The following is a 27,538-nucleotide window of genomic DNA, read 5'->3' as shown; positions in this document are numbered from 1 at the left end:
GGTTTGGGGTTTAGAGCCCCGGGCAGCGAGGGTGAGTAAAGCCTTGGGCAGCGTCCCTGGGCGCTTGGGGTGAGGAAGGCCTTGGGCATGAAAGGCCAAGCCCTTTGGGGACTTGGAGCAGTCCCCGAAGCACTCGTGCGATGGCGGGAGAGTTTTGCTAAGCGGCCTCGGTGGTGGTGGGCCGGCGGTCACAGAGGGCTTGCTGAGCCGCTGCCAGCCCGGGCGTGGCTTGTGGAGCCTGTGGCCTGAACCGGAGAGGGGACCCTGCTCTCAGGCTGTGTGTGGGTGCATGGGACGGAGGGGGCAGAGAACGTTCTTGGCAGTCGGCTGAGTGGCCGTGGCCGAGCTCGGCGTGTGCCGCGCACTGTTGGGACAGCAGCCCCGTGATCCTCACAATTCAACGGCGAGGGGTGGGGGGCGCTTGCTCCCATTTCGTGGAGGGGGAAACTGAGGCTCAGGGAGGTACACCCCGGGGCCACACGGGCGAGCCAGCGTGGGGCCTGTGCCCTCACCTGAGAGGGCCTGGCTGCGCGCCCCCGGAACCACCTCTAGCACCTCCTCAAGGCCACCCTCCGGGCCTGGCCCCGGGACCGCTGTACCATGGGGCTTGGGGACACCACTGAGAGCCCCCCAGGCGGGGAGAACCCTACCCACCGGGACCGAGGCCGGCTCTGCGGGACCCTCAGTCTAAGACTGCACAGCGCTGGGGTGCCGCATCCGAGCTGCTCCGTGCATCCCTGCGCCTCGGTTGGCCCCCTGGCACGAGATGACGGTCCTGACGGGGCCTGGGCGGCGTGTGCGCGTGTCACCACACTTCCTGCTCCACGCCTCGCTTGCGTGGCCCTGACTGAGGTGAGGCGGCTTGGGCGGGTCGCTGGGCAGACATGTTTCTTCAGCCGGGACAGGAGACTTGGGAGAGAGGAAGAACCTTCCACTCTAACCGGAAAGTGAGGGATGCTGGGAGACATGGAGAAGGTTCTGGAAGGCCCACTGAAAATGCACAAAATACAACAATTTTTGCATCATTGTCTGTCCCCTTCCTTGGCTTTTGGGTTTGTTTTATTTTAACGGCTCAGTTGAAAAATGACCTGCTTTCTGCCTGACACCGGGTCAAAGGGCGTGCCACGGGCCGCATTCATCATCGTAACCGCCGTGTCACCCTGATGGTGCTGACCATTAGTTTCTGTCAGTGACTAAGTCACAGCTGGCTAAGGAGAGATGAGTGTGGGCTCAAAGGTCAGAGTCACAGGACTTGGGAATTGGATGAATTAGAAATTTGCTGTAGTTAACAAAAAATTAAATCACAATAGTTATAAAATATTCATTCATCCGGCTGGAGGAAAATGAAGCCCAATATTTAATTTCAGATTATATCACCTCACTTTGCATTTTTTATCATAGAGTAGGTCAGCCCTGGAACTCTGACAGGGCACTTGGGGACTTCATCCATTTCCGCAGATTAAAAATCCTCTCGTAAAAAAATTAATTGCCATTAAACTGCTCAGTAGAGGAAAAAATGTGCCCTCCAGGACCCATTTATTGACCTGGACCCTCTGGCGGGCTAATGGCGGAGCTGAGTGCCAGTGGAGGAGGGGCCTGTGGTGGGGGCCCCAGTGGGGTCTGGCCAACAGTAGCCCCCTCCCCGCTGGCCCTACCCCGTGCCCCAGCAGAGGGGGGCAGTGTGACCGGCTCTGGGCAGCTACAGGGGCCAGGACAGGAAACCCACCGGGCTGGTCCTGCCCAAAACGCAGTTGTGGCCTGGTGGGCAGTCCTGGCCTCTGCCCTGAGCCGGCGGATGCTGACCCCACCCGGCCCAGCTCCTGCAGTGGTACAGCTTTCATTCGTGTGGCTCTGTGAGGAGGTGCTTACGGATGGGGAAACTGAGGCACGGAGAGCTTAAATCACTCGCCCATGTCCTGTAGCTAGTGATGTGCAGAGCCGGAATTTAAAGCCAGGTCTGGGACTCCTCAGACCAAGCTGTCCCCAGGGGCCTGGAGCTGGAAGGCATGGCCCTGGAGGGGTGGGTAAGGGTCCTAGAGGGAACTAGCCTCCCAGTCTGGTCCTGTTGGGGCGTGGCTTATGGAGGACAAAGCCCTGGGGGACAGGTCCTCGAGGAGTGTGGCTTTACAAAGGGCGTGACTTAAAGAGGGCAGGGTCTTGGGGTCCTGTCCCAAAGAGGGTGTGGGCTGGGTGTGGCCCCGGTGTCCTTCCTGGGGGCATTGCCTCTGGGGGCGTGGCTATATGTGGCCCCTCCCCTTCCTGGCTGAGGTTTCTGGGTCTGGGCCCTCAGGAGAAAGGAGCCAGGTCTAGGGGCTGTGTGTGCTGGCGAGGCCCCGAGCCCATCTGGCCCACGGCAGTCAGCTCTGGATGGTCTCTGCGGTAAAGGAGCGTTGCTGGGCAGAGACGCCCTCTCCGTGGGAGGCCGACCTAGGCTGGCCCCTGGGGGAGGCTCGGCCCGTGTGTGTCTGTGTGTGTCTCTGTGTGCATGTGCGTGTCTGTGTGCATGTGTGTCTGTGTGTGCATGTCAGTGTTCAAGGCAAGTGTGTCTGTGTGCTCACTGTGTTCACTGCACGTGAGTGTGCATCTGCATGTTCGTGTGTGCATGTGTGTCTGTGTGTGCATGTCCGTGTGTCTGTGTGCACGTGTCTGTTTGTATGTGTGTGTCTATGCATGTCTGTGTGCTTGTCTATGCATCTGTGCATGTCTCTGAGTGTGTCTGCATGTGTGTCTGTCTCTGTATGTTACTATATCTCTGTGCATGTGAGTGTGCATGTGTCTCTGTATGTGTGCGAGTGTGCATCTCTGAGCGTGTCTATGTGCGTGTGACTGCGTTAAAGGCTGGCCGCTGCTTTCTGTCCCCGTCAGGGCCCCTGTGGCTGGGTTTGTGATGACTGGGGCTGCTATTGGCATTTGGTGAATGTGACCTGAGATTATGAAGTAAAACCTTGATAAATGATGTTTACTGTGTGGCAACGCTTGTTAAAGAAAGTTTGTGTTTGGGATGTAGTCCCTGGGACCCCTCGTCATGCCTGCCTGGTTGTCTGCATTGATCCCCCACCCCTGCTGCCACCGAGTCTCACCAGATTAATTTACTCGGCTCAGTGCCAACAGCCAGCTCCGGCATCGCCCTCCTGCTCGCCCCGCTGGCCGGAGGCTCGTGTCCGTTCCGTCGTCGTCCTCGGCCAGCATTTACTGAGCCTGGGCCTGGGCTGCGGTTTTACAGACAGAGCCGCACACAGCGGATTTTCTTACTGTTTACTGAGGAGACTGAGGGTCGGAGATGTCAGGCCATTTGGGGACCCAGCCCTGCCCCTCGCTGCCTGGTGGCGGACACCGTGGATTTCACCGTGAGCCCCTCGGGAGCTTGAGGACTGGTCTGACTGTGTGGAGCCGCCGACCGCCCCACCCCGGCTGGCGTTCAGGGGGCCCCGGCACCGGCCATGCGTTTTCTCTGTTTAAGATTCTGAGTTGGTCGGTGTTCACGCCTGGAGGAAAGGAGCAGCTCTGGCGAGGGAGCTGCTTGGGCCCCCGCCGGCCCGCCCCAGGCTCCAGAGCGAGGCGTCCCCAAGAGGCCTGGCCCCAAGTGCAGAATTAGGTACCTCGTGCCTACACCTCGGGCTGCTCCCTGCTCTGCCACAGCTTCCGGGGGTGGGCACCAAGGGGGCGCATCTCGGTCCCCACGCCACCTGGGGAGGAGGCGGCATCGAGGTGCGGGAGCGGCACCTCTGCCCCAGCGACCTGTCAAGCGCCCTGCGAACCTGCCATCGGACAGCGGTCTCTGGGAAACCACCCTGTTTCTGTCCCCGAAAGGCACACTTTTGGCTCCCGGGAGGTGGGGCCCGGCCGGCCCGGCTTTGCCAACTTAGAGAATGGCAGAGGCGCCTCCAGTAGAACCCGTGCCCCGATTTGTGCCCAGTTTTCTCTGGGTGCCCAGGCAGTCCCGAGTCACCCAGATGTGGCACAGGCCCCCTGACGGCTGCTGGAGTTGATGACGAGTGCAGAGACCAAGGGGGCGGGGCTCCCCGGGACCGGAGCAGGGGCCCCTGCGGGCAGGTCCTGCTGCCCCTGTGACTCCCCGCAGGTCCCGCTGCTGCTGCGACTGCCTGTGATGACGAGGCTGGAGCCCCCGAGAGCACCCCAGTTCGTGCCCGGACGCCCAGTCCAGCCTCCGTCCGTGGTGACCTGCACATGCCTGCCAGCACGCCCCACTCGGCTTCCTGCGACCAACACGTGACCATCCAGTCTGCTATGGCCATCCTTCGAGAACTCCGCCAGCAAATCCAGACAGGGCTAGAGTTGGCCCGAGACCGCCACGTCAGGGGTGGGCATGAGCACCGGCTGCGGGACCTGACAGGGAGGGGGCACCAGGGCCCTTGGAGTGTCCCTGCCATGCGGGGCTCCTCTACCAGTCCTCGGGCCACGACCGAGGGGCCGCGCTCCTCCTGGGAGAGGGCTGGGGCCTTCCCCTCCAGGCCACGCTGGAGCACCTTGGCCCGGTGGGAGTCCTACCCGCAGAGGGCCTGGTCGGCCCAGGCACGGGACTCCTCTTTCCAGAGGCCTGGGAGCCCCCACGAAAGGCCGGCCCCCTTCCCTCTGCGGCCCTGGAGCGCCTTGGCCGGCCAGAGGACCCGGGCCACCTGTGAAGAATGGGGTGGCCCTGCCGGAGCATCATGGAACTCTCTGGAAAGGCGGAGCTCCTCCACCCAGCGGCCCTGGAGCAGCGCCTCCTTCACGCAGAGGGCCGGCATCCCGTGCAAGAGCAGAGGCTCCCTCCTTCCTCTCTCCGGAGCGAAGCACAGCTGGCCGCGGCCTGCCCAGGCTGCCCCCCGGAACGCCCCTGGGAAGGAGAATGAGGCCCGGCGGCCGCCTCCCTGCCCGAAGCCCCGGGGCTTCCTGGGCCACCCCTACAGCTCCGAGTCCCTGCGGGAGTTCATGCGCCAGAAGGCGCGGGCACGGCGGCAGCAGGCCCTGGAGGAGAAGGCCGCCGCCCTGCAGGCCGTGGAGCTGCGGAGCCAGAGGCTGCGGGACGTGCACAGGAAGCAGAGGGAGGCTGTCCTGGGCAAAGCCGCCTCTGGCAAGGTGGTCCCCAAGAAAGCCTTCCCCGTGGTCTCCCAGACGAACCCCGGCATCGTGACCTTTGTCCCACATTCTGCACAGTGCAGGGTACGCACCAGCGGCGGACGGGGTGCTGCCCCACTCAGCCACTGCCCCCACTCCCTGGAGTCCCAGATGCCTGCTGTGCTGGCTGTGACTGGGCTCTGGAGAGACCTAGCTGCTTCTGTCCCAGCCCCTAAAGAGGCGGCCCCGAGGGGTCCAGCCCGAGACCCCCGGGGAGGCCAGGGCCAGTTGCGAGGCTGAGGGACTGTGTCGGGGTCTTCTGGCGCTGGCTGGGGCTCTGACTGGGTCGTTCTCTGTGTAGGGCCTGGAGGCCCCGGGGAGCCTGGGGTCGCCCGTGCTGCAGTGGAGCAAGGTGACTTCCGGCATGGTGCTGGGGGACCAGGAGGCCCCGGGCAGGTGCGTATGCAGGTGCAGGGTTCACGGAGGTGACGCCTCCACCTCACACGGTTCCCCAGCTCACAGCGCTCCTGAGCGCAGGGAGCACCTCCATCTCGTTCCAAAACGTTTCGTCACCCAAAAGGAAAGCCCGCCCCCCGCTGTCCCCAGTCTGCTTTTCCTCTGTCCCCGACACTGCACACAGGTGGAACCCTGTGACCCGTGGCCTTTGGCATCCTGCTTCTCTCACTGGGCACGTGCTCCAGGTTCGGCCCCGTCCTAGCCTGTGTCAGGACTTCACTCCCTCTTAGGGCCAGACAGCGTGCTGCTGTGTGGCTGGGCCACAGTGGGCTCATCCGCGGGCAGCTGAAGGACATCGGGGCCTTCTCCCTTTGCCACTGTCACTGGTGCTCCTGTGGACCGTGTGAGCCCCGGGTAGACACCTGTGGGGGGTGGGATCGGTGCCCGGTCCCACGGTGATGCCACGCGCGACTCCCGGAGTGGTGCCACCTGTGTTTGGCGGTGGCCGAGCCCCTGTGCGCCGCACTGGCAATGCGGGGCGTCTGCTTCTCTGTCCTCAGCCATGCGTATTCTGCTTTTGTTTTCGTCTTGTTTTCACGGCTGCCATTCTAATGTTGCCAGGGCAGCTGGTCCCCAAGGCCTCTCCCGGCGGACGCAGGAGGCTGCGGCCCTCCACTCTGCTTCACTGTGCACTTCCTGTTCCACGTTTTAAGAATTATAGTAAAATACGCATAACATTGTATCTCCACTGGGTGCACGTGCACAGCTCGGTGGCAACCAGAACAGTCACACTGTGCGTGGCCGTCACCACCATCACCTCCAGGACTTTCTTCTTCCCAAACTGGAACTCTGTCCGCGTTAAACTCTCACCCCCAGCCCCTCCCCCAGCCCCGGCCCCACCACCTACTTCCTGTCTCTGGATCTGATCCCTCTGGGGACCTCCCATGACTGGGGTCCCACGGGACGTGTCCTTCTGTGACTGGCTCATTTCAATGAGCACTGTGTCCTCGAGGTCCATCCATGCCGTGGCCAGTGTCAGGACTACCTTTCAAGGCTGAGTGACAGTCCACCATGTGGCTGGGCCCCGTCTGGTGGATCCTGTCCTCTGGGTGGACCCTGCGGTGGCTCCCGCCCCTTGGCTGCTGGAAGTGGTGATGCCGTGAACGCGGGCGTGCCGGCCTCGCCGGGAGACCCCGCTCTCGTCCCCCCGCCGCGGGGTGGCCCCGGGAGCAGGGCTGCCGGTCACGCGGTGGTTCCGTGCCCACCTTTTCAGGCGCTTCCACGCAGGGCGCATCTGGGCGGCAGCACTTGGCGCCGCTGGCTCCGATTTCTCCGCATCCTCGTCGGAGCCTTGTCTTTCCTCTCCAGCAGCGGCCACCTTCGCGACGTGAGGTGCTGTCTCGCTGCGGTTTCCTGTTGCGTTTCGTAACTGAGCGGCGATATGTAGTCTGTGTGCTCACGGGCTGCCCCGTTATACCTTTGGAGAATTGTTTGTTCAAGTTCTTTGCCTTTTTAAAAATTGTTTTTTGTTGTAGTTGAGTCGTAAGTATTCTTTATATGTTCTGGATTTCAACTCTTATGGGGTATAGCAGCGGTCCCCAACCTCTGTGGCACCAGGGACCGGTGCTCCTATGAGAATCTAGTGCCTGACGGTCTGAGGCGGAGCTGAGGCGGTGATGCTGGCGCTGGGGAGCGGTGGCGAATACAGGTGAAGCTTTGCTCGCTTGCCTGCCGCTCACCTGCTGCTGTGTGGCCTGGTTCCTAACAGGCCGGAGTTGGGGGACCCTTGAGACGTAGGGTTTGTACACATTTCCATAGGTTGTCTTTTTACCCTGTCGTTTGTGCCTTTGACGCTCAGAAGTTTTGAGGGGTTCCGATTGGTCTGTTTTTTTCCTCGCCTGTGCTTTTTGCTTCATACCCCAGAAACCCCGTCCTCGCTCCTTCTGGCAGCCGTGTGCAGTCACGTGGATGCTCTGTGAGCAGCCACCGCTCACCGGCAGACGCTGCGAGCAGGCGCGGGTCTGTCCCAGAAGCTGCCGCTACGCTCTTCCCTGCACACATGCAGGTCCCACTCGTGCTGGAGACGGTGGCGCAGGCCTGACTCTCTGCTCCCTCTCCCCGCAGCTTCTGCCTGTGCCTGAACAGAGCCTTGAACCATGCTGAGACCCTGGACACAGGAGCCCCCCAGGAAGGCTGGGATGGCGCCCCCCTGCTGACGTCTGCCGGCTCCTCCCAGGGCCCGCTGAGGCTCCGGGACCTGAGCGTGCCCACGCGCTCCCAGCGCCCGGGGCTGTGCATCTATCTGGACCCTGAGGAGGCCGAGCGCCTGGGCACACCGGGGCCCCTGCACTTCCGGTACAAGCACGCCCGGCTGCAGGCCCTGGAGACCATGGCCAACATCCTGAAGCAGCGGATCGACACCCTCACCGCCAAGCTGCTCCAGTCTGAGACGGCGGACACCCTCGGGGACCTGGGCTTGGACCGCCCGCCCTCGTGCCCCAGCACTGCGCCTGCGGCCCCAGCTTGCTCCGGAGCCTTGGTGCCTAACGGGGGCGGAGGGGCGCCCTGGGGCTGGGCGGATGCGCGGGCAGGGACGCTGCTGTCTCCCGCCTGCCTGCTGGACGGCGAGACGCCCCTGTGGAGCTCTGCCTGGGAGCCGTGGCAGAGCGTGAGCCCAAGCAGCCCCCTCGCCAGCAAGCCCCCAGGTAAGGCCGCACTTGGGCCACAGGGGACCACCAGCCCTGTGGGGGCCGAGGGGACTGGAATCCTGCTTTCTCCATGCTGCTCGGTTTCTTCTCCATAAAGGGAGATACGATGACAACGCTTCTGGTGTTGTTCAGGCCACTTGGGCCAGTGACGTAGGTGACAGTCCTGGAACAATTTTTTGTCAGCTGCAGCTGTTGTCACTTGTCCCTGGCTGGAGGAGGGGTGTGGCCTGGTCCTGAGGCTAATGTGCCCGACGCCACCCTGCCTCACTTCCCGAGGAGAGGACGGGCAGGAGAGCCGCTGGGTGCCTGGACGAGGCACTGAGGCCACGGCCCTCCTGCTGTGGGGCGGGCGCCCCTCCCTCGCTCCCCACGGACCGGCAGCCCCTCCCCTGGGGCTGATGCCTGAGAGGTGAGGTCCCGGCTCCATCTCTCCGAAGGTTTCATGGAGGATGGCTGTTCGGAGCTGGACAGGAGGCTGGCGAGAAATGTGGCTTCATTCCGAGCCCTCAGCCCCTTCACAGGGAGGTAAGCCCCGAGTGCCGTGCGCGTCGGGCTGTGTCGCGAGCCGTGGGGGCTGCCCCTTCTGTGCCCAGGGCACAGCCGCACTGGCCAAGGCCGGGAGTCGGAGTGCGTCCAGGCCTGGCAAGGGAGCGGCACGGCCCTGGTCCACGGTGTGGGCTCCGATGCTGGCCAGGTGGGGTGGGCGGCCACCTCACACAGTGCCTCTCAGATGCCTCTGGTGGTGCCGTGTGCAGTGGGCTCCTGACGCAAAGCCCCGCGGACCAGTGAGCACTCTCTGGGACGTGCTCCCTGCACCGGTTCTGGGCCCCGGAGACACGCTGTCGGCCATGCGTTCCTGTGTCATTGTGTGACTGGCAGGCTGACTGCACCCAGGTGACACGGACGTGGGCGGTCCTCCATCCAGGTCCTTCGTCCACGTCTGAGTTCTCAGGGCCCCCCGTCCAGACACTGCACCTTCCTGCAGCTTCCATCCCCCGCGCTGGCTGTGGCCTTCTCTAGAGGCCACTTCACACATGTCCCTTCCCCAGGGACACTGGGTCCAATTGCATACAGATGGCCGGTCTGGGGCACCAGTGGTCCAATTGCTGTTCCTTCTTGTCCTCTCTGTCCTCCAGCCCATTCCCCCCAGTAACCAGTGTCCCTGCCCTGTGCCCCCACCCCTCTCAGTCCTGACTCACCCTCGGGGTGCTTCCTGCCCTGGCCCAGCCTCCGTGCAGGGAGCTGCTTCCTTGCTGATGTATGACCTTCTCTGAACGGCTGACGTCTTCGGGGTTCACAAACATGCTCGGCCCACTCCTGAAGGACTCCCGTCGCCACCCTAAGAACCATTCCTCCAGCCCCATCGCCCGCTCGCCTGACTGGTGTCTCCTGACACCAGGGGCCCCGTCCTGCCTTCCTCAGTGGCCAACGGCGCCCTCCTGGTCCCCAACCCTCCCCACCCCCGGCTCTCCTCCCTGGCATACCACATGGCACCAGAAGTTCTCCATCCAACCTTGGCCCCTCTCACCTGTCTGCCCTGAGACCCAGGCGACCTGGGCAGTGGTCCGCAGCCCGGTCCCAGGCAGTCCTTCCCTAAGAAGCCCTCTCCCACCTCCTCGGGGACCCCAGGCCTGACAGCTCAGAGCTGAGGGTACGGGGGCTCTGGAGGGGGACAGGCTGGTGGTCAGTCTCCAGGGAGTTGGCCTTGTCCATCCATACCAGCCAGAGCCCACTGGGAATACGTGGGAGGGATGCCAGGGGTCCCGTACCCCCTTGCCTGGCCCGTCCTGGCTCAGCACCTGGCTTGTGGTGTAGAGTTTATTAACAGGGAGCTAAAGGTGGGGACGGAGACTGTGGTCGGGGCAGCTGTGGAGCAAGAACTAGAAACTGTGAAGGCTGCCTCCCAGGGGAGAGGAAGCCTGACACCCCCCAGCGGGGCTGCCCCAGGGGACCCCGGGGGGGCAGTGCGAACCCCAGGTCTGCCTTCAAGCTGTCGACCTTGGGCGAACACACGCCCCTACCAGCCTGAGTCTTCTGCAGGAAGTGGGGAGTGATGCGTCCACCTTAAAGGGTTGGTTTGCCGGAGCACCCCTCCACCCCTGGGCCTCCCCTGGGGCGTTTCCTTGCCCACATGCCTCTCCCGCCCATGGCCCCAGGGTTCCCCGCCCGCCCTGCCTTCCTGAAGCCCTGTGCCCTCACCAGTGGGCAGTGAGTCTCACTTGGCCCCCATCCCACCTGCAGCCCAGCCTCAGCCCCTCTGCTGGGACTGGACTGTTGCCGCCACTAGGGGGCAGCATCGGGCTTTCTTGCGTACATGCCCGCTTTCTTCCAGCCCTTCGAGAGGGCTGCGGGGCGGGGAGAATCCGCGGTGGACACCCTGCATCTGTGCATGCTGCTGCCGCCGATGGCCAGCACGGCCCGGGGCCCAGGCCCAGGCGGTCTCAGAGCGGAGGGGCAGTCCCACCAGGCATCCCCTCACACCCAGGCATTTCAGCCTGTGGCCCTCCCAGCTGGCGGGCACCGCCCCTCCCCCATACCCAGGCCCAGGCAGAGGTGGAAGTCAGCACAAGGTGTTCCGAGGTGCCCCAGCGCCCTGGAGCTCGGGGAGCAGGCCCCGGCTGTGCTTTCTAAAGCAGCAGCCTCCGCTCACCGCTTCGTGGGCCGCGGCTCTGCGGCCGGGCCCCTGGTCATCTCAGCCGCTGCCCATGCCCAAGGATGAAAGCCACAGCCCTCTTCAAGGCCAGCTTCTGTCTTGGGGTGGGTCCTCTACCCCATCTTTTCCGTGCTGGTACCGCAGCATTCAGTGCCACATGGGGGCCAGCTTGTTACCACCACCGTCTAGTGAGGACGCCGGGTTGGGCCCCAGGACGCCCCATCCACCCCAGCGTCTCTGGAAGGAAGGGTAGGGGTGGGGTTGGGGGCCCCTGGAACTCCCACAGCTTCTAGCACTCCGGGAGACGTGTTCTCTCTCTCGTTTTAGAGATGGGGAGACTGAGGCTTGGAGAGGAGGAGAGCTTTGCCCCGGTCACGAGCTCGTGGGAGAGCAGCCGAGGTCCAGGCAAGAGCCTGGGCTTGAGCCCACGGGTCCCCCACTCCTCCTGTCTCCTGTCCAGTGGCTCTCCGACAGTTCCCTGAGAGCTCGTCAGAAACGCGGGGTCCTTGGCCCACCCAGCCCCCCTGAATCCGATGCACTGGGGGTGGGCAGTGACCAGTGTTTTCACAAGTCCTCCAGTGATTTGGGGGCACACTGGAGTCTGAGGACCACTGCCCTGGGAAGTCTAGATCAGGGGTCAGTGAGCCACAGCCCTGACCCCTGCCCTCCTGCCCACCAGCCATGTTTGTAAATAAAGTTTTATCAGCACATGCCCACACCCACTTTTGCATAACGGGAGTGGCTGCTTGCCAGCGACCGTGGCAGGCCAAGCCCAGTCCTGTCCACAGAGGTGGAGATCACGTGGCCCACGGGGTGTAATTATTTTCCATTTGGCTCTTTATGGGAAATGTTTGCTGAGCCTCCTCTGAGTAATTGAGGAGACACCGGTTTATGGATGGCGCTCCTTTAAGGCTTCGAGGACATGGCCCCTCTCCGCCGTCTCCTGATCTGCTCAGCAAGGCTGGCACCCAGAGTTCAGGACTGGGAAGGAGGAGCGCAAGGGAGCCCAGGGCAGGCCCTGCGGTTACCTGGTCCCTCCTCTCCCTGCCCGGGCGAGTGCCCCCAGGTCATCGGGACCCCTCTGCTGCCCCTCAGCATCTCTCAGCCCCAGGGCTGACCCTCTTTCTGGAACACTTGCCATCTCCCCTGCAAGACGTGAGCTTTGGGGGCGGGGTCTGGGCGGTGGGCACTGGGCACACAGCAGGTGCTGGACAAATGCCTGTGGACTGCGGGACCCTGCAGGCTGCTGGAGAAGGGCCAAGTCCCCCATGCCCAGTCTCCATAGTCACAGGTATGGCCGGCATCTTTGGTCACTCAGTGGGCCCTGGGTGGCTGCGTGCCAGAAGGGACAGCTATGTGGCTTACATAGGGACATGAAGTGAGGCCGCCGTGCACACTGCTGATCCAAGCTTGGCACACCAGGGCCAGCGTGGCCTTGGGGCAGAGTGCGCTCTGATCCTGGCCCCAGATCCCCGGTGACCATGGAAGCCAAGCCTGCATGGGTGACAGCTGGTCCTCCTGCGTCTGAGCGCAGAGCCCCAAGCCCGGGACACTGCGGGTATCGGCATCTCCAGGCTCCACCTGCTCACCCTGCCCTCCTGGCCCTCTGGCCACAGGCCTGTCCCTCATAGGCCTTTGGCCCTTGGGTCCCACCTCGGACACCATACATGTCTGAGAGCTCTGTGGGCCAAGGGAGCCCAGACCCCTCCCACAAGCTGCCCCTACCTTAGGACGTTTGTGGCCCCATCCTGCTCACAAGTGTGTTTGCGTGTCCCCAGCTCACACGGGGTGCCGATCCCACCGGACCCCACCTGCTGCTCCCTGTGGCTGGAGGAGACGCCGTCGGCCCGAGGGGCAGGCCTGGTCACACCCTGGACCACGCAGAGCTGCGGTAAGGGTGAGCCTGTGGCCAGGCCCTGGGCCGTCTGGGCGGGTGGCCGGGGAGGCCCGCAGGGGACTCCCTCCACTGTCTGGCGCTGCGGCGAGGCCCTGCGGGTGTAGATGGGGCCTTTGCTACGTGAAGACGGTCCTCGCTTCAGATGTCTCGCTACGTGGAGAGCTTCCGCGCTTCAGCATTAAAGTGTTCTGGAGGCTTTTGGGACCCAGCCGCTTGCTCTGTGCACTTACACACCTGTTGTGACTGGCAGTTGCCCGAGGAACGTGCATCTTGTGTGCGCCCCAGCCACCTGCCTCCCCCTACTTGGCCCATGGGTGGCTCCTGGGGCAGGGGGTGGGCAGCCCCAGCCGGAACCCCTAAAACCCCTGGCGGGGGGGGCGCACGAGACTAGAGCCTGGGGCAGAGAAGGGCGTCCTCCCGACACCCAAAGAGGACACCGGCAGTCACTGGTGGCCCAGAAACCAGGCGTCTGGATGGCGTGAGCTTTCCCACTGACTCATTCCCTCGAGGAATATTCAGTGAGTGGCCTGGATGCCAGGCAAGGACAGATGAGAACTGACGTCAGCAGTCTCTTCTGCAGAGCTGCTCCTCCCCACAGGCGCCTCTTGGCTGGGCCCGTCCTCCTGGGAAAGCAGGGACCTGGCTGGAGGCTGCCCCGCCCCCGCTTGCTGTGAGGCCTCAGGGTCCCTGGAGGGCCCACCAACACCGGCCAGATGCCTTCTAGAGAGGAGACAGGGCAGGGCTGCCTCACCCCCCGAGACGGTCCCTCCTGGAGCCTCTGAGGTCTGGTCTGGGCAGAGCTGCAGGCTGTTGCCCAGGGGGTGGCAGCTTCCATAGGCTGAACCTGGGTGGGGCAGGTGCCAGGCCTTCTGGAAAAGACTGCTCCTCTCCCTAGATCTGCTTGCAGGCTGTCTCTCCAGGAGGTAAGAGCAGGTTGGCGATGGCATAGAGCTCTCTGTCCCTCCTGAGCCCCCACTGCCCTGCTGCTCCACTCGGCAGGGCAGGGAAGGGCAGGGCAGGGAAGGGCAGGGCAGGACCCAGCTCTCTGTGCAGGCTGGAATTCTTGAGGCCACAGGCAGCCCCCAAAAGTTGTTTGATATCTGGGCCGCTTCTGCCTGGCTGAGAGCTGGAGCTCAGGCAGCCAAGCTGTGAGCACAACGCAAAGTGCCTGCACTGGGCTTAGGTCAGACACCTCCTCCAGGAAGCCTCCCAGATAACTCTCAGGCTAGGTCAGGTGCTGCCACTCACCCTGTTGTATTCTGCTTTGCGGGCGTCAAACCCGTGTTTGTGCTTCCGTCTCCGTGGGCCACGAGGGCGTGAGGGGTCTGGTTCCCATTTCAGCCCCGGTGCCTGGGGGAGTGCCCGCCACGTGAGGGGCGCCTGGGGAATATTCGCTAAAGGCATGAATGAACTGAGTGCGCCAGGCCAGGCACCTGTGCCACATGGTGTCCCGTTGGTCTTGCTGTGCCTCGGGGACAGGTCCCGTCCTCACGTCCGTGTTTAAGGAGGAGCACTCTGATGCTCAGAGGGGCACCCTCCTCCCCAGCCAGTAACTGGGAGAGCGGGGATTCGAACTCAGCCCTGAGCCCATCAGCTCTCACTTTTATGGATGGAAGCAGCATGGTCTGATAGAACTTTCTAGATTTGAACATCAGGCACTACTGTCCGAGAGAGCTTTTTGGACTCGAGCAAACGTCTCAGCTGGGGCCACCCATAGGACTAAGTAATAGCATTTATGAAATTGTCTTGTCAGATCCCCAGCCACCAGGCACTTTGGGGTGACGCATGGTGCCGGGGTCTTGGGGCTCCTTGCCAGTTGTCATCGGAGCACTTGAGGAGAGAGACCAGTGTCATTCTCTGCTCAGTGGGGTCACTCCGGCAGGCTCCGGGGGCTCAGTGGGGTCGCTCCGGCAGGCTCCGGGGGCTCAGTGGGGTCGCTCCGGCAGGCTCCGGGGGCTGGCAGGTGGTTGGCAGCTCAGCTCAGGGACAGCTCAGGGGCGTGCAGCCCGTGTCTCCCTACTGACCTGTCAGGGATGCTGGTGTGTCGGAGCTGGCCAGGAACTCCCTCTCTTCAGGTGGAGGGCTCGGGCCTCGGGCCTCGGGCCTCTGGAGCTGTCAGGTGCCTGGAAGAGGGTTGGCGGGAGCCCAGGCTGGCAGGCTTGGTGGCTACTGGGCACTTTGTCTGGCTTCAGCCTCTCTCACGGCCACAAAACAAAGGCATGAGAGAGTTTCCCCTTCTCGAGAGAACTTCGGCTCAGAACAGACATCTTAAGCCAATTCCTGAAAGTGTCTTCACTCTCAGGGAGGAGGGGAGGCTCCACCAGCGCCCCCTTGGATGCTCAGTGCACGTCAGGTGGCCACAGCCTTGCTGCCCGTCCAAGCCTGGCGCCCCATGGAGTTTTTCGGCTGCCGTGGAAATGCCGGGGAAGTGGGTGGCTGTCGCTCACAGCTCCGTCACGGCTCTAAGCATGGGAGCCCACTCGCTCGGCTCGGGGAAGCAGAGCACAGCAGAGGGATGCCACAGCCAGCACACTTGCCAGCGGTGACTGACAGCTCATCCGAGTCACCAGGAGGGCTCTGCCTTCTGCAGACGGGGCCTGGGCCCCAGAGCGAGCCGACCATCCCCTGTGGCTACCTCTGCCCGCTCTTAGCAGGAACCAGGCCAAGATGGGGGGCAGATCAAGGAAGGAGCTTGCTGGCCAACCCCCAGCCATGGAGTTGCCCCAAGAGGCAGCTCCCACAGGGCCCGGAGCCAACAGCATGCAGAGCTGAGCTGGGCCCTGGGGGGTCACCAAAGGGCAGAGGACCCCTCCGCTGACTTGGGGACTGTGCAACCCCAGGGGAGGATGAGGGTCTCATGCCCACAGTCTGCAACTAAGCCCTGGGGACCACGCCTCGTGTTAACACGCCCACCTGCACAGCCATCACTAGTCCAGAACAGCAGCAGCCACCCTGCTGAGCAAGCCTTAGGTCACTCGTGCCGGGAGGTGGGACCGCCGTCTCCCTGTGGAGGCTCTAATCCGCTAGCAATTTGTTCCAGGTCACCCTGCGGATGCGTGCCGAGCAGGGTCCATCTGGCGGCAAAGCTCGTGAGCTCGTGTTCCTGTCCCATCACCTCTGCCAGCCTGGGTCATCGCTCCAGGGGCAGCGTGGCCAGGGGTCAGGCAGAGTGAGCTGAGGTGGTGGTGCAGCGAGGGAGCCGTGTCTGCCGCCTCCTCCCGGGACGGGTGTGCTCGGTGACGGCTCAGGCCCAGGCATCCTCCTGGGCTCCTCCCTACGTGCCGTCTCCCTGCAGGCCGGAGCACTGCGGCTGAGCAGGGGACACTCGGGTGCCCCAGGCGCTCAGCGGTCCCTTCTCCGTGGTCTGCGCAGGTCAGCGGGAGCCTGGTGGGCTGCGGTCTGGGCGCCTCGCTGACATCCAGCAGCAGTCCCTGAGCTTCCTCCAGTCACTGAAGGTGTGTCCTGCCCCCGTTCTATTGGGTGGCTGTGGCTCTTCAGGGGGAGGCTGGTGGGGGATGGGGAGCATCACGGTCATACTGGTCTGGGCCACCAGCCTTCATGGCTAAGAGGGAGGCTGGGGGGGCAGAGCAGGTAGAGGGGCTGGAGGGTATGGCCCGCCAAGAGTGGGGTCCTTTTGAGCGTAGAGCGAAGGTGGCACTGCCTGCTCTCTGTGCCGAGGGTGTGCTGGGAGCCGTGGGGGCTGGCTGGGCCCCGGAACCCTGAGGCTTGGGACCCCTGCAGCTGGACCAGCGGAGGCAGGGGCAGGCGCTGGCCCGCCTGCAGCAGCGGGCAGAGGTGGAGGTCCGGGAGGCAGAGAAGGCCCTGGACGGCCTGCTCTTCCAACACCAGCTGGAGGTCAGCTGGCCGTGGCCCGAGCTCCCACGCGTGTCCATTCCCTGCCCAGGGCAGCATGCCCCGCTGCTGAAGGCGCTCGTGGGCCTTCCCTCACCCCTGCCATGTCCAGCCCTCTCTGGAGGGCAGGGAGGGGTCAGAGAAGGGGGGTGGACAGACGGAGCCCTGAGGTTGGAGACTTGCCCGGCCTGGCCCGCTGGCCGTGAGGCTGCCCCGTTCATCCTCCACGCACTCACCCATCCTTGCAGAGGCTCATGGAGAAACACTCAACACAAGCAAGGTCAGAGGTGGCTGGGGAGCTGGCTCGGCTGCAGGTGTGCGGGGATCCGGATCCCAAGACCTCCTGGAGCATGGTGACAGCCAGACCACGGTGTGGCCCGAGATGGGGCCCACGGTGGAAGAGGGCGGGGTGAGGGGGGCTGGGACGGGCGTCGGCGCTGGTGCCGCTGGCGCCGCGAATCTCCGGTGCTTTCACCCCCGGCAGGTCCCACCTGCCCCCGGGCCGAGACGCTGCCGTGTTCTCCTGGGGCCGCCAGGAAGGACGAGAGAGTCAGGAGGGCAAGCCAGCTTCTGCAGGTGAGTGTCCTCCATCCCCGCCACACGCCAGGGGCTTGACCCCGAGCCAGGGAGCAGGCAGAGCACACTCCCTACATAGACCCAGTGGGGGAAACTGAGTCAGGCACACATGAGAAGGGCCCAGGGATGGAGGGATGTGGCCTGAGGCCGTGTGGTAAGTGCAGAACCAAGATTTGAAACTAAGTCTGAAGCCAGGACTCTGTGACTGACTATCGGGCATCTCTGCCACACATTTGTAGGGGCTGGGTGTCCACTGAGCCTGAAGTAACTAGGCTAAGACAGCAAGTGGACACAGCAGCCACCACCCCCACCCCCACACACCTGATGACTATGAGCTTGGGTTACAGAAAAACGCGTTCAGTTAGACACTAGGTGACGCAGCCTAACGGCAGGACCGCGGCTGAGTAAGGAGGGGTGTGGCATGCCATTTAGCCCTGCCTGCCCTGCTCAGGGACTGAGGGGGCCTCAGCTCCTTCAGCCCCGCTCCTGGCAGACCTCCAGGGCAGCCGTCACCATCTACCTAGGGCCCAGTTACAGCCCATCTCAGCCTCTTAGGGAACAGGGACCCTCCAACATGCCCATCCCGTCCCTCGGAGCAGTCCGCCCTCACCTGCTTGGTGCTGGACCTTGACCGGGTCTCTCTGGGCCTCGGCCTCCCCTCCTGTGACTGGGGCAGCTGGACCGAGCCATCCCCGAGGCTCCTCTCCCCTAGCTCTGGTCTTCTGTGTGGTCGGTGGGTTCGCACAGCAGAGCTTCACGTTAGTCGATTCCGTGACGTGGCCTCGTGAAGACCCGTTGTGAAGCCATGTGTGTGTGGGGACGTCACACCCCCCACACCCTACCCCTGCGGGACCCTGCTCTAGAACAGGCCCCCAGCCCTGTGACCGAACCACAGCTTTGTCCTCAGAGGCCACGCAGGAAGGGAGGCCAGACTGGACCTTCTCCCAGCTGCCGCTGGCCAGGCTCTACCCTTGGGAAAACCCCACCCACCAGGTACTGAGAGATGACCCTTAGGAGGCAGGGCATAGGAGTGGGGTCCCAGGGAGGCACTGGCAGCCAATAGTAGCCCCAAATTCTCCCTCAGGTGCCAGGCCTGCCTTTTGTACAGCTTGAACCCAGGGGGTCTCCCGGGTGGGTCCTGGGCTGAGGGAGGCTCTCCCTGCCTCGGGCATCACCCACCCTTCCACGGGACATCGGCCCAAGCTCCTTCCTTCCACTCTGGGGGACAGGGGAGGGCAGGCATTTCCACAGGCTGCTACAGGCAGGGCTGGCCCCACCACCCAGGAAGCACACTGCAGTGTGGCCCGGCCTATCCCACATCCTCTGGAGCACAAATGAGTGCCCGGACTGGATCCGGGCTGGGCACATGGCCAAGATGATGAGGACCCCGCCCAGGCCTCGGAGCTCCTAGCCGGGAAGTGGGGCACAACACAGGGATGAGTGAGAGGGCAGTCCAGGAGGGCTTCCTGGAGCCAGCAGCCTCCTCCCCTGGGCTGGGCACTGCTCCCATCGGGAGAGGCCGGTCCTGGCAGCGGCCTGGAAGCTAGGCCCGGTCAGTCTGCCCCGCCGCAGTGCAGCCGGGCGGGGACCCGGAGCGCAACGCCCAGAGATACCCGCCGCTTCCCGCCGCTTCCCGCCGCTTCCCGCCGCAGATGCTGGAGCAGAGTCTGCGGGAGGAGGAGCTGCGTGCGCAACACCAGGCCGCGCTGCTGCGCCTGCGCCAGAAGGCGCTCGCGGAGAAGGTGCACGCGGAGCGGGCGTGGCTGGAGCATCAGCGAAGGTGAGCGCATGCGCGCAGCGCGGGCCCCGCCCCGGCCTTGACGTCAGTCGGGGAACAAACTCTATTATCCCAAGCAGTGGTGCATCAGGACGTTAGATGAGGCAGCAGAGTGCCGAAAAGACAGATGCGTAAATTTAAAACCGCACACGGTCCCACGTCTCGGAGACGAGCTCTGCCATCTTCCAGTCTGTCTTGCCGGCTCTTGTCCAGGGGAACGCGCACAGGGCTGTTTACACGGCATGCGTAGTAGACTGCACAAACTTTGTAAACCAGGTTCTCACGTAAAAGTTAAGAAAACTTCCGTGTTCCTGCGTAACTGCTACAACATACGGGGCGCCCAGTACGGGGAGACTAAAGAGCCCCCTAACCAGCGCCCTGCGCCTGCGCCTGCCGCTCCTTCCACCTTTGTGTCCTTAGAGCCCAGCATCCCAGACACAAGTTCCGTAAAGTGGGTTCCCGGGAAGTGGAATCGCTGTGTCAGCCGGAAAGCATTAAGCTTCGTGATATTGCCACATTAGCCTCCGAAAAGGTCATTCGAGCTGTGATCCTCAGGGCAGGCTGTGGTGTTCCAGTCATACCCCGCCCCCTCCTCAGAGGACCCTCGGGCTGGGCTGGAGAGCCAGGGTGGGAGGTGCTGCCCTCTCTTTGTCTCTCAGGCCCCAAAGGGGTCGTGAGGCGGTGGACAGCGTGACAGCATGGCTATGGCCACACACTCCCCCTCACACACTCCTCCTGGTGCCCTGCTGCAGGAAGGGGGCATCCCAGGCCCACCTGGCTGGCCAAGGCTGGTCGTGTCTGTGGTTTTTCATTTCCGCTTACGGAGAGGCTGACTTCTCCCCTGCCACTACCCCCCGCCCCCCCCCCCCAGGTGTCTGGGCAGCATCGGGAACGGTGCTGCGCTGGCGGCTTTGGAGAAGCAGCAGCAGCAGACCTTCAGCAACCTTGAGCAGGAGCAGGTAAGGCCACTCGGTCCAGGCAGTGGGCAGGTGGCATACACCGATGTAGTCATGAGAACATCCCGCACCCCAGCTAGAGAATCCCTGAGCCCTCACCGACCTCCAGGGCTGCTCAGGCCTCAAATCTCTGCTCTAGATGGGTTGCCTGGACCAGGGAGGTGGGGTGGCAGGTGGGGGGCATCCCAGGAAAGGGAGGCAACAGGAGGAGACAGAAAAATGCAAGCGACACTATCTGTCGGGCAGGCCCTGACTAGTGAACCGTGAGGGGGTCTTAGGACGGTGTCCACTTATCACATGGCAATGAGCGTGGCTGCCCCAGGCTCCCCATCCCGAGAACAAGCCCTAGCTGGACTGCCTTGCGCTGGCCAATGGCAGGGACCATGCCCCAAACCTGGTGTCCTGTGTCGCAGGCAGACGCTGTGATGAAGCCGGGGTCAGGGCCGCTCTGCCGAGCCTTAGTTTCCTCCTGTGGTTGGTGAAGGCTGCCACCTCCAGGGTGGGTGTGCAGAGACCTGAGTGTGGGCAGGGTGGCTCTGCTGAGGGGTGTGCCGTCAGACGCTTCGGGGAACCGAGGACAGTGAGGACAGTCTAACGAAGGCATGAGTTCCAGAGGTGGGGGCAGTGCCCAGAACCTGGAGACGGAGCGCTGTGTGAGGAGGGCAGAGGCTCACTAAGCCCATCCTGGCCCTGCCCTGGGGGCCCCAGGGACGAGCACCCAACCTCCCCTCCTGCCTCTTGCTGGAGCTTCCTGCAGCTAAACCCAAGGGGAGCCAAAGTGCCCGGGCCCTGCTGTCCGAGCAGGCCGAGAAGGGCAGGGATATCTGGAGGGGCCAGGGGAGGCCCCCCGCAGCACTGGCCCCTGGCTGCCTCTTGCACCCTGTTTATCAGCGCGTTTCTCTTCCGTGTGTGCCTCCTGCGGGTGGGGGTCATGGCTGTTTCCTCCTCCGCCTGGTTCAGAGGGAAATCCAATACCTGTGGAACAGCCACCTGTGCTGGCACCAGGAAAGGACACGGCTCCTGCAGCACCATCGGGACGCCCTTTCCGTGCAGAGGGCCCTGGCCCGCCGGCAGCAGGAGCTTCAGACATGGACACTGCTGCCTCAGGTGGCCACTCACACTGGGGCTGGAGGCTCAGGCCGTGACCAGGAAACACCTGTGGGAATGTGCAAGTTCCTTGTAAAAACACCCGTGACCCAGAGTGGACAGGGTCTCTGGCCGGGTACAGATGGAGGGCGGGCGGGGCAGCCACCTGCTGGGGGCCGAGGAGGTGCCCAGGAGGAGGGGGCGGGCCTGGCCTGGGAAGGAACCAGGCCCCAGTGCCACTGGAGGGGCTCTGAGGCAGAAGGAAGCGTGGGGCCTGGGGCTCCTCAGAGAGGCCAGTCCTTTGGGGGACCCCAAGCAGCAAGATCCAGCTCCCTGTTCCTTGCCACCATCACATGAAGGAGACTGTGGTTGTGAGGTGGCCGTCCCCAGGCCGAGTGTCTCCTCTGTGAGTTGGGGTTGCTGACGGTCTCACTTGGCAGGTAAGGATGGAATGAGCCGGGCTCCGCGAAGCACTTGGTGTAGGTTGGCAGTTGCTGCGGGGTGACCACCAGGGGGGTGTGCCCCAGGCCAGTCTGCAGCAGGGGCACCCAGGGCTGCCTGGTTCCCGACGCAGTGGGGTGCAGCCCGTTGTCTGCACCCACCAGGCACTGTTAGCACTGGGCGCAGGGCTCCGCTGAGGGGAAGCCCACCTGTCTCAGCCCGGGGCCCACTGGTGGGAGCACGCCGTCTGCCGTGGCTGCTGCCGCGTGACGCCTGCCACCACCTCTCCGAAGAGGACGTGGGCCACAGGTGTCACAGCAGCTCACTCTGTGCCGTTTCTCGTAGAGCTCCAGCCCTGGAGTCAAGGCCGCCCAGGAGGGGGGCTCTGAGGCAAGCCAGCAGTCTGAGGGGCGGGCACGGGGCTCCTCCTGCCCCCCGACACCACGTGGGCCTGGCAGCCCCGCCAGCCCCGCCAGCCAGCGCCCCTGGGAGCGCCCTGAGGGCCTGAGAGCCCCGTGGTGAGTCCTCGCTGGCGGCCCTGGCCGGTGCTCCCGTTCACAGCCTCTCCTGTGCTGGCGGCCGTCGCACTGCCAGGCCTGCCAAGGAGGGGGGACACTGGGAGGACTGAGGGGACCCTGCTCCAGCTGGCTGGCCCACGGGAGGTGGGCAGAGGCCACAGCTGCCCTGGGCTGGTGGGAGGCGCGCAGGCAGGTGCTGCTGGCCGGGAGGGCCTGGGGTGTCCCCGCTTCCCTGAGCCTGTTTCTGCATCTGTTCAATGGGGACAGGCTGCCCCCGTCCTGGGCTTGGTGGGCGCAGTGAGACAGAGTGGCCAGACGTGGCTCGAGGGCCGCGGTGCCGTGTGGGTGGCCAGCCAGCGGGGGGCGCCCCCCACTCCGAGGCTCGGCCTCTCCCCTCGGTTTGCAGCAAGCAGCCTCTCTGCTGGGACAGCAGGGGCTTTGCCCAGGCTGTGTCACCTCGGGGTGGCGGGGGTGTCCGCTGACCAGTGCCACCTGACCCAGGGCCTTGCTGTGGGATGTGGGAGGAGCTCAGCTGCTTTTCCTATCGAGAGCTTCCGGACGGCCTGGCCCAGCAACACCTCTTCCCTTCCAGCCCAGTTAAAACGGCCCTCTGTACCCAGAGGCCCCTTCTCCTCTGAGCCTAGTTCCCCAGAGCTGGCCACCCCCAGACTAGCTGCAGTACCGACCAGAAGTAGCAGGCTGAGAGTGGGGTGAGGAAGCAGGAGGCGCCCCTACCCCAGGAAGGGGCTCGCCCCCCAGAAGCAGCCCTTGCAGGAGCCCCTGCCCTCCCTTGGGGCCCCAGTGTGGCCCTTCCAGCCGCGTTCACGCCTCCCGCAGGAAAGAGGGTCATCGTCCACTCAGCAAGGGTTGGGGGGGCCACGAGCTCCGCTGGCCTCCCCTTACCCCGCCATGAGCATTTTCTAAATAAACCTCACCTGGACTGGTCTATAATTCATGGTGCTGTGCGCTGCCAGGCCCAAGTCTCTGAAAGGCTCCGGGCTGACTGCCCTCCTGGGACCCGCCAGTTTGCTTATAGGGCTGGGCGGGTGGGCGTTAGCCAGGCCTGGATCCGGGTCAGGGGTCAGCTGTGCGGGGCGGGGGCTGTGCTGGGCCAGGTCTCTGCTTGCCCATCACACGCGGTGACCCCTAGTCACTACCGCAAGGGTAGAAAACAGGGAAGCCACGTAGCAGGAGAGACTCAGACAGACTGAACATTTTGCTGGAGGTCACGGCACAGATGAGCAGGTGGCAGGTGGCAGGTGTCCTCGTTCTTTTGTTCGTTCAAGTGCAGCCCAGCGGGGCTCCCAGCGGGGTGCTCGGTGAGCTCATCCTGTGGCCCCACCCCCTCACTCAGCCTCCAGGTGCTGTGGCTATTGGCCTGAGACCCCGGGGTGTGGGAGGGTTTGAGGGGCCCTCAGAGGGCTGCGGCGTGGGGCTCCCGGCATAGTCTCCTTGCTCTGTCCTCAGCGCCGGTACTCCAGGGTCCGGGGGCCCGGATCGGGGCCACGCGTACCCACTGGGTCCTGCTCCAGCTGGGTCAGGGCTCCAGGCCCCTGTCTCCTCCTTCCAGACCTCCGAGTACAGCCCTGTGACCCCACCCCATCCACACCCCAGATGTGAGTGTGGGTCCTGGGGAGACTCAGGGCCACCTTAGGAGGCAGCCAGGTAGGCCCAGCTGCAGCAGGTGCCTGGGAGACAGGACACCCGGAGAGCGGCAGAATGTTCTAGAGCAGGCTGGCCTGCGGGCATTGTCCTTAGAGCCAGCAGAGTCAGGGCATTCGGCTGCTTGCCCCCCAGCTGCCTCCTTGAGCCTGTGATGGAGCCACTTCTTGTTGGCCATCGGTACCTGTGGCACGGCAGCGGGTCTGGGCGTGTGGCATGCAGGCTGCCGACCCACTGTGCCTCCCGGAGCTCAGTGGGCCCAGCTGGCACTCACGGTGCCACCCCACGGACCGGCGGGCGGCCTCCACGCAGAAGCCTTGACGCAGCACGTGCTCTGTCCCAGTCTGTGCTGGCAGAGACGGCCATCTGCCTCCCACCACAGCCATGCATGTGCCCTGCACCTGTCACACCCCAGCGGTGGCCCTGTTTGGGAAGCTGCTGGGTGGGCAGGGGCCAAGACCTGTCTTCCTTCACCCACACGCTGACCGCGTGGCCACCGACCACAGCTGTCCCCTGGCTGTGCCGCACGGTTCTCTGCTTGCGGTCAGGGCTGGACACAGGGAGGGTGAGGCCCGGGAGGGCCACCACCCCCCTCTGCACTGCCTTGCAGCCTTCTCACCGGGCAGCAGGATGGGACATCCCCCAGGGCACCTTCCCCTGCAGACGGTCACCTGCAGCCTCCAAGGCTAGCATGGGAAGAAGACACGACCTCGGCTGATGGCTGGCCCGACGCTCAGGACCAGCCGCTGGAGAGCAGCAGCAATATGGACCAAGGTAACCAGGCTGGGCAGCGACAGTGGGTCCTGGAGGGCTGACCGTGGGACAGATTAGCGTCGATGGGACAAGGGTAGCGTGGAGGGTCCAGGGTTGGCGCTGGCTCTGACCGGATGCTGCGCAGTGGTTCCCATCATGGTCACCGGGAAGCCCAGGGTCCTTCTTCGTGACCCATGACGCCTCAGTGTTCACCAATGACCATGGACATGAGGTCCCCCAAACCTGGGCCTTAGCCAAATGGCTCTGGACCCTCAGGCTGGTGGCCTTAGGACCGTCACAGCCCCCGAGTCTTGGTGTCCCAACACCTGCGAGGTCCAGGATGGGACAAAGGTGAGGAACAGGACGCTGTGTGGATAAGGGCTGCGCAGCAGCCTCCCTTATCCCCACCTTGTCCCCACCTCGCTCATCTTTCAACTTGTCTGTGGCGACCTTGACAGGGTCAAGGCCTGCCCCTGCCCCACCCCACCCAGCAGGAGCAGATAACATTTCTCTGTCCTCACCTAAGCCAGATAACAAACACACACTCTGCGGTTTTGAATTTTAAGATTCTTTTCATGTGGCTTCAGTATTCCTGGACGCCACGTCTGCCGTGTCCTGTGATCTGTGCCTGTCGCGCTGATGTTCCCTTTGCCTCCCAGGAGACCCCCAGGCCAAGCCCAGCCCCTCGTCAGCAGAGGGGGAGACCCCGGCCCTGACGGAAAGCCAGGCCTGCAGTTTCCAGGCCCGGAGCTGGCACTCGGGGGATAGAGCGGATCCCTGCGGCCCCCAGGAAGCCAGTGTGAGTTGGGGCCTGGCCTTGCCCTGACTCGTGGCTTTGGGTGGGTGACCTCGTGCCTCGGACGAGGTACTAACAAGACGGCCCCTTCGGCGTTTCTCAGGCGGGTCTGTGTGCCGGTGGGTCTTCGGAGCCCGCTGTGGGGAGCGGTGTCTGGTGCGTGGGGGTCTTCAGGGCCCTTGTAGGGAAGTGGTCTCTGTTCCTTACCATGGTCACAGAGCGCAGGGGCCTTCTCCACAGCGAAGGGACGTGGGCATGGATAACGGGGGTGTCCATCCTGACTGGCATTTCCCCACCGTGTCCCCAGCAGGTGTCTAGCAGCACAAGCCGAGCGGGGGCAGCTCCGGGGCTAGGTTCTGCCAACAGCCTCGTCAGGAAGCCCCCAGAAATGGAAAGCTGGAGGTCAGGGGAGCAGAGGTGCGGCCCCTGGGGGAGCTGCCCGGGCCTGTGGGGCCCTCGGGCAGAAGTTGGGGCCTGGGGTATGGAGATGGTGGCTCCGTGCTCTCACTGGGGACCGCCTGGCCCTGTGCATCTGAAACAAGGATGTCACCCGATGATTCAGCCCAAGAGCCACAGGGGGAAGCAAGAGGGGCCCTTCCAGGGAGCACATGGCCCTCAGGTGACAACCCTCAGCCACCTGATGCAGTGGGGACTGAGGCAGACCCCCCAAGGACAGGGCCCCTCGCCCCCACCCACAGAGCCCTGCGCCTTGGTGGTTAGCTCTCAGGGGGGAGTCGGAGGCCTCCTTCGGAGGTCCCTCCTTGGGACACCCCGACTTCTCCATCGTGTGCTTGCAGGACGGGGACCCATTGGCAAGGCGACACCTGCGCCCTCTTCCCCTGGCAGGAAGCCGCCCGGCAGACCGCCCGTCCAGGTGACGCCTCCCATCCCCGGGCCCCTAGTCCACTGAGTCCCCACTTAAGTGTCATCCTAAATTAGAGCCAGGCTTCTCCCGCAGCTGGATGGGGGCCACTCACTCCCCGCCCCCACATCCTGGGGTCCTGAGCCGTCCACCCAGATATGACCGGGTTCCGTGCGGAGGTGGTGGGGGCTGAGCTACCCGTGCGGGGTCAGCGGGCCCACCGTGGCCATTTCGTCTGCCTCTGCCTGGGTTTCCCGATTCCGATCCACTAGCTCAGGGGCCGAGGAGTGCGGGCTGCAGGCTCCTCCGCACTCGGGGACACTGCCAGGGTGGCGTCATCCCCGCCTTCCCCTCTCCCTGCAGCTCCCGCAGCAGCTGAGGAGGTCGTGCCCCACACCCCGCACCAGGGCAGCCCCCTGCCCCAGCGCTCGGCCCCTGCGGCCCTGGGCTCCCCGTCCGTGTCTGCGCCCAGGACCTGCTCAGGGTCCCCAGCGGGGTCCCGCGCCCCCTCCTCCATGAGCAGTCTGTCCTGTTCCTCCCTCCCGGAGTTCCAGAAGGTGTCCGCCATCCTGGTGCAGCTGTCTGAGAGCTCCGTCTCCCTGTCGGACTGGGAAGCGGGGGACAGCCCCGACGCAGAGCTGCCCGGACCCCGGGAGTCCTCCCCTCGAGGCGCCTGGGAGAGGCCGGGGGGCAGCAGGGCCAGTCCCCTGTCCGGCCTGTCCGCTGTGTCGGGAGGCCTAGAGTCAGCGGTGCCGGGCCTCATGCGGACAGGCTGGCAGCCGCCTCTCGGGGATGTCCCCACCTCCAGGTCTGTGTCAGAAGTGTCCAGCGGGATCTGGGACGAGGAGGGCCTGCCAGAGCCCAGTGCCAGCGCCCAGCCGACCTTGGGGCGCCCCTCGCCTACAGGAGGCTCCTCTGACCTGCACAGTGGCAGGGCACCCTGCCCAGCACGTCCTGCCTTGGGCCCTGGGGAGGGGCAGGAAGCTTCTGGAACCAGTGAGAGCCTGACCAGTGGATCAGACATAGGGAAGGCCACACGGATGTCCCCTGAGGCTGCCTGCGTGGCATCCACATCCGAAATCTCTTCCTCCAGTGACTCGAACCTGTCCCTGTCCTTTCCCTTGGCATCATCCACATCCGAAGAGGCAGAGTTCGGGGAAGGAGGAGGGACCGGGCCTCCACTGGCCTCAGCTGGCCGCCCAAGGGCGTCCTCAGGTGCCGACTTGGGCCCAACAACTAACAGGAAGCCCCCCCAGGCCTCGCCTGTGAGCCTGCAGGCTCCTCCCGGGGACCCCAGTGGACTGGCCACACTGACAGCTGAGAGCCAGGGGCCTGGGTGTGGAGGGGGCAGAGCCGCCCCTGTCTGGGAGGAAGCCCACCCCGCTCTGGCTGGCGGTGTCCAGCCTGAGATCCTGTCCCCAGTGGATGAGGTGCTGTCCTGTGGCAGTGCCGACCTCCCGTCCTGCACCCACAGGGACACTCCTCCC

General features: G+C 64.3%; 1 protein-coding gene across 1 annotated transcript in view; it reads left to right on the top strand.

Moving 5' to 3' along the window:
* The window catches only part of CCDC187 (coiled-coil domain containing 187), a gene marked incomplete at its 3' end in the record, with an annotated part of 38,784 nt that extends 11,252 nt beyond the window's left edge, over positions 1 to 27,532 (top strand). The window contains exons 6-24 of the mRNA XM_039858819.1: positions 3,461 to 3,595; positions 4,082 to 5,163; positions 5,420 to 5,514; positions 7,639 to 8,219; positions 8,660 to 8,747; positions 12,654 to 12,766; positions 16,145 to 16,227; positions 16,873 to 16,994; positions 17,109 to 17,200; positions 18,108 to 18,193; positions 18,853 to 18,980; positions 19,849 to 19,936; positions 20,894 to 21,040; positions 21,806 to 21,978; positions 24,251 to 24,414; positions 25,053 to 25,192; positions 25,500 to 25,606; positions 25,987 to 26,063; positions 26,415 to 27,532. Of these exons, the coding sequence (XP_039714753.1) occupies positions 3,461 to 3,595; positions 4,082 to 5,163; positions 5,420 to 5,514; positions 7,639 to 8,219; positions 8,660 to 8,747; positions 12,654 to 12,766; positions 16,145 to 16,227; positions 16,873 to 16,994; positions 17,109 to 17,200; positions 18,108 to 18,193; positions 18,853 to 18,980; positions 19,849 to 19,936; positions 20,894 to 21,040; positions 21,806 to 21,978; positions 24,251 to 24,414; positions 25,053 to 25,192; positions 25,500 to 25,606; positions 25,987 to 26,063; positions 26,415 to 27,532 (4,619 nt within the window). The remainder of the gene's footprint in view (positions 1 to 3,460; positions 3,596 to 4,081; positions 5,164 to 5,419; positions 5,515 to 7,638; positions 8,220 to 8,659; positions 8,748 to 12,653; positions 12,767 to 16,144; positions 16,228 to 16,872; positions 16,995 to 17,108; positions 17,201 to 18,107; positions 18,194 to 18,852; positions 18,981 to 19,848; positions 19,937 to 20,893; positions 21,041 to 21,805; positions 21,979 to 24,250; positions 24,415 to 25,052; positions 25,193 to 25,499; positions 25,607 to 25,986; positions 26,064 to 26,414) is intronic.
* Positions 27,533 to 27,538: the final 6 nt, after the last annotated feature.

Source organism: Pteropus medius, unplaced genomic scaffold (assembly GCF_902729225.1).
Source record: "Pteropus medius unplaced genomic scaffold, Ma_sr-lr_union100, whole genome shotgun sequence".
Lineage (NCBI taxonomy): Eukaryota > Metazoa > Chordata > Mammalia > Chiroptera > Pteropodidae > Pteropus > Pteropus medius.
The sequence above is the reverse complement of the archived record's forward strand: the minus strand, read 5'-3'. Positions and strand labels throughout refer to the sequence as shown.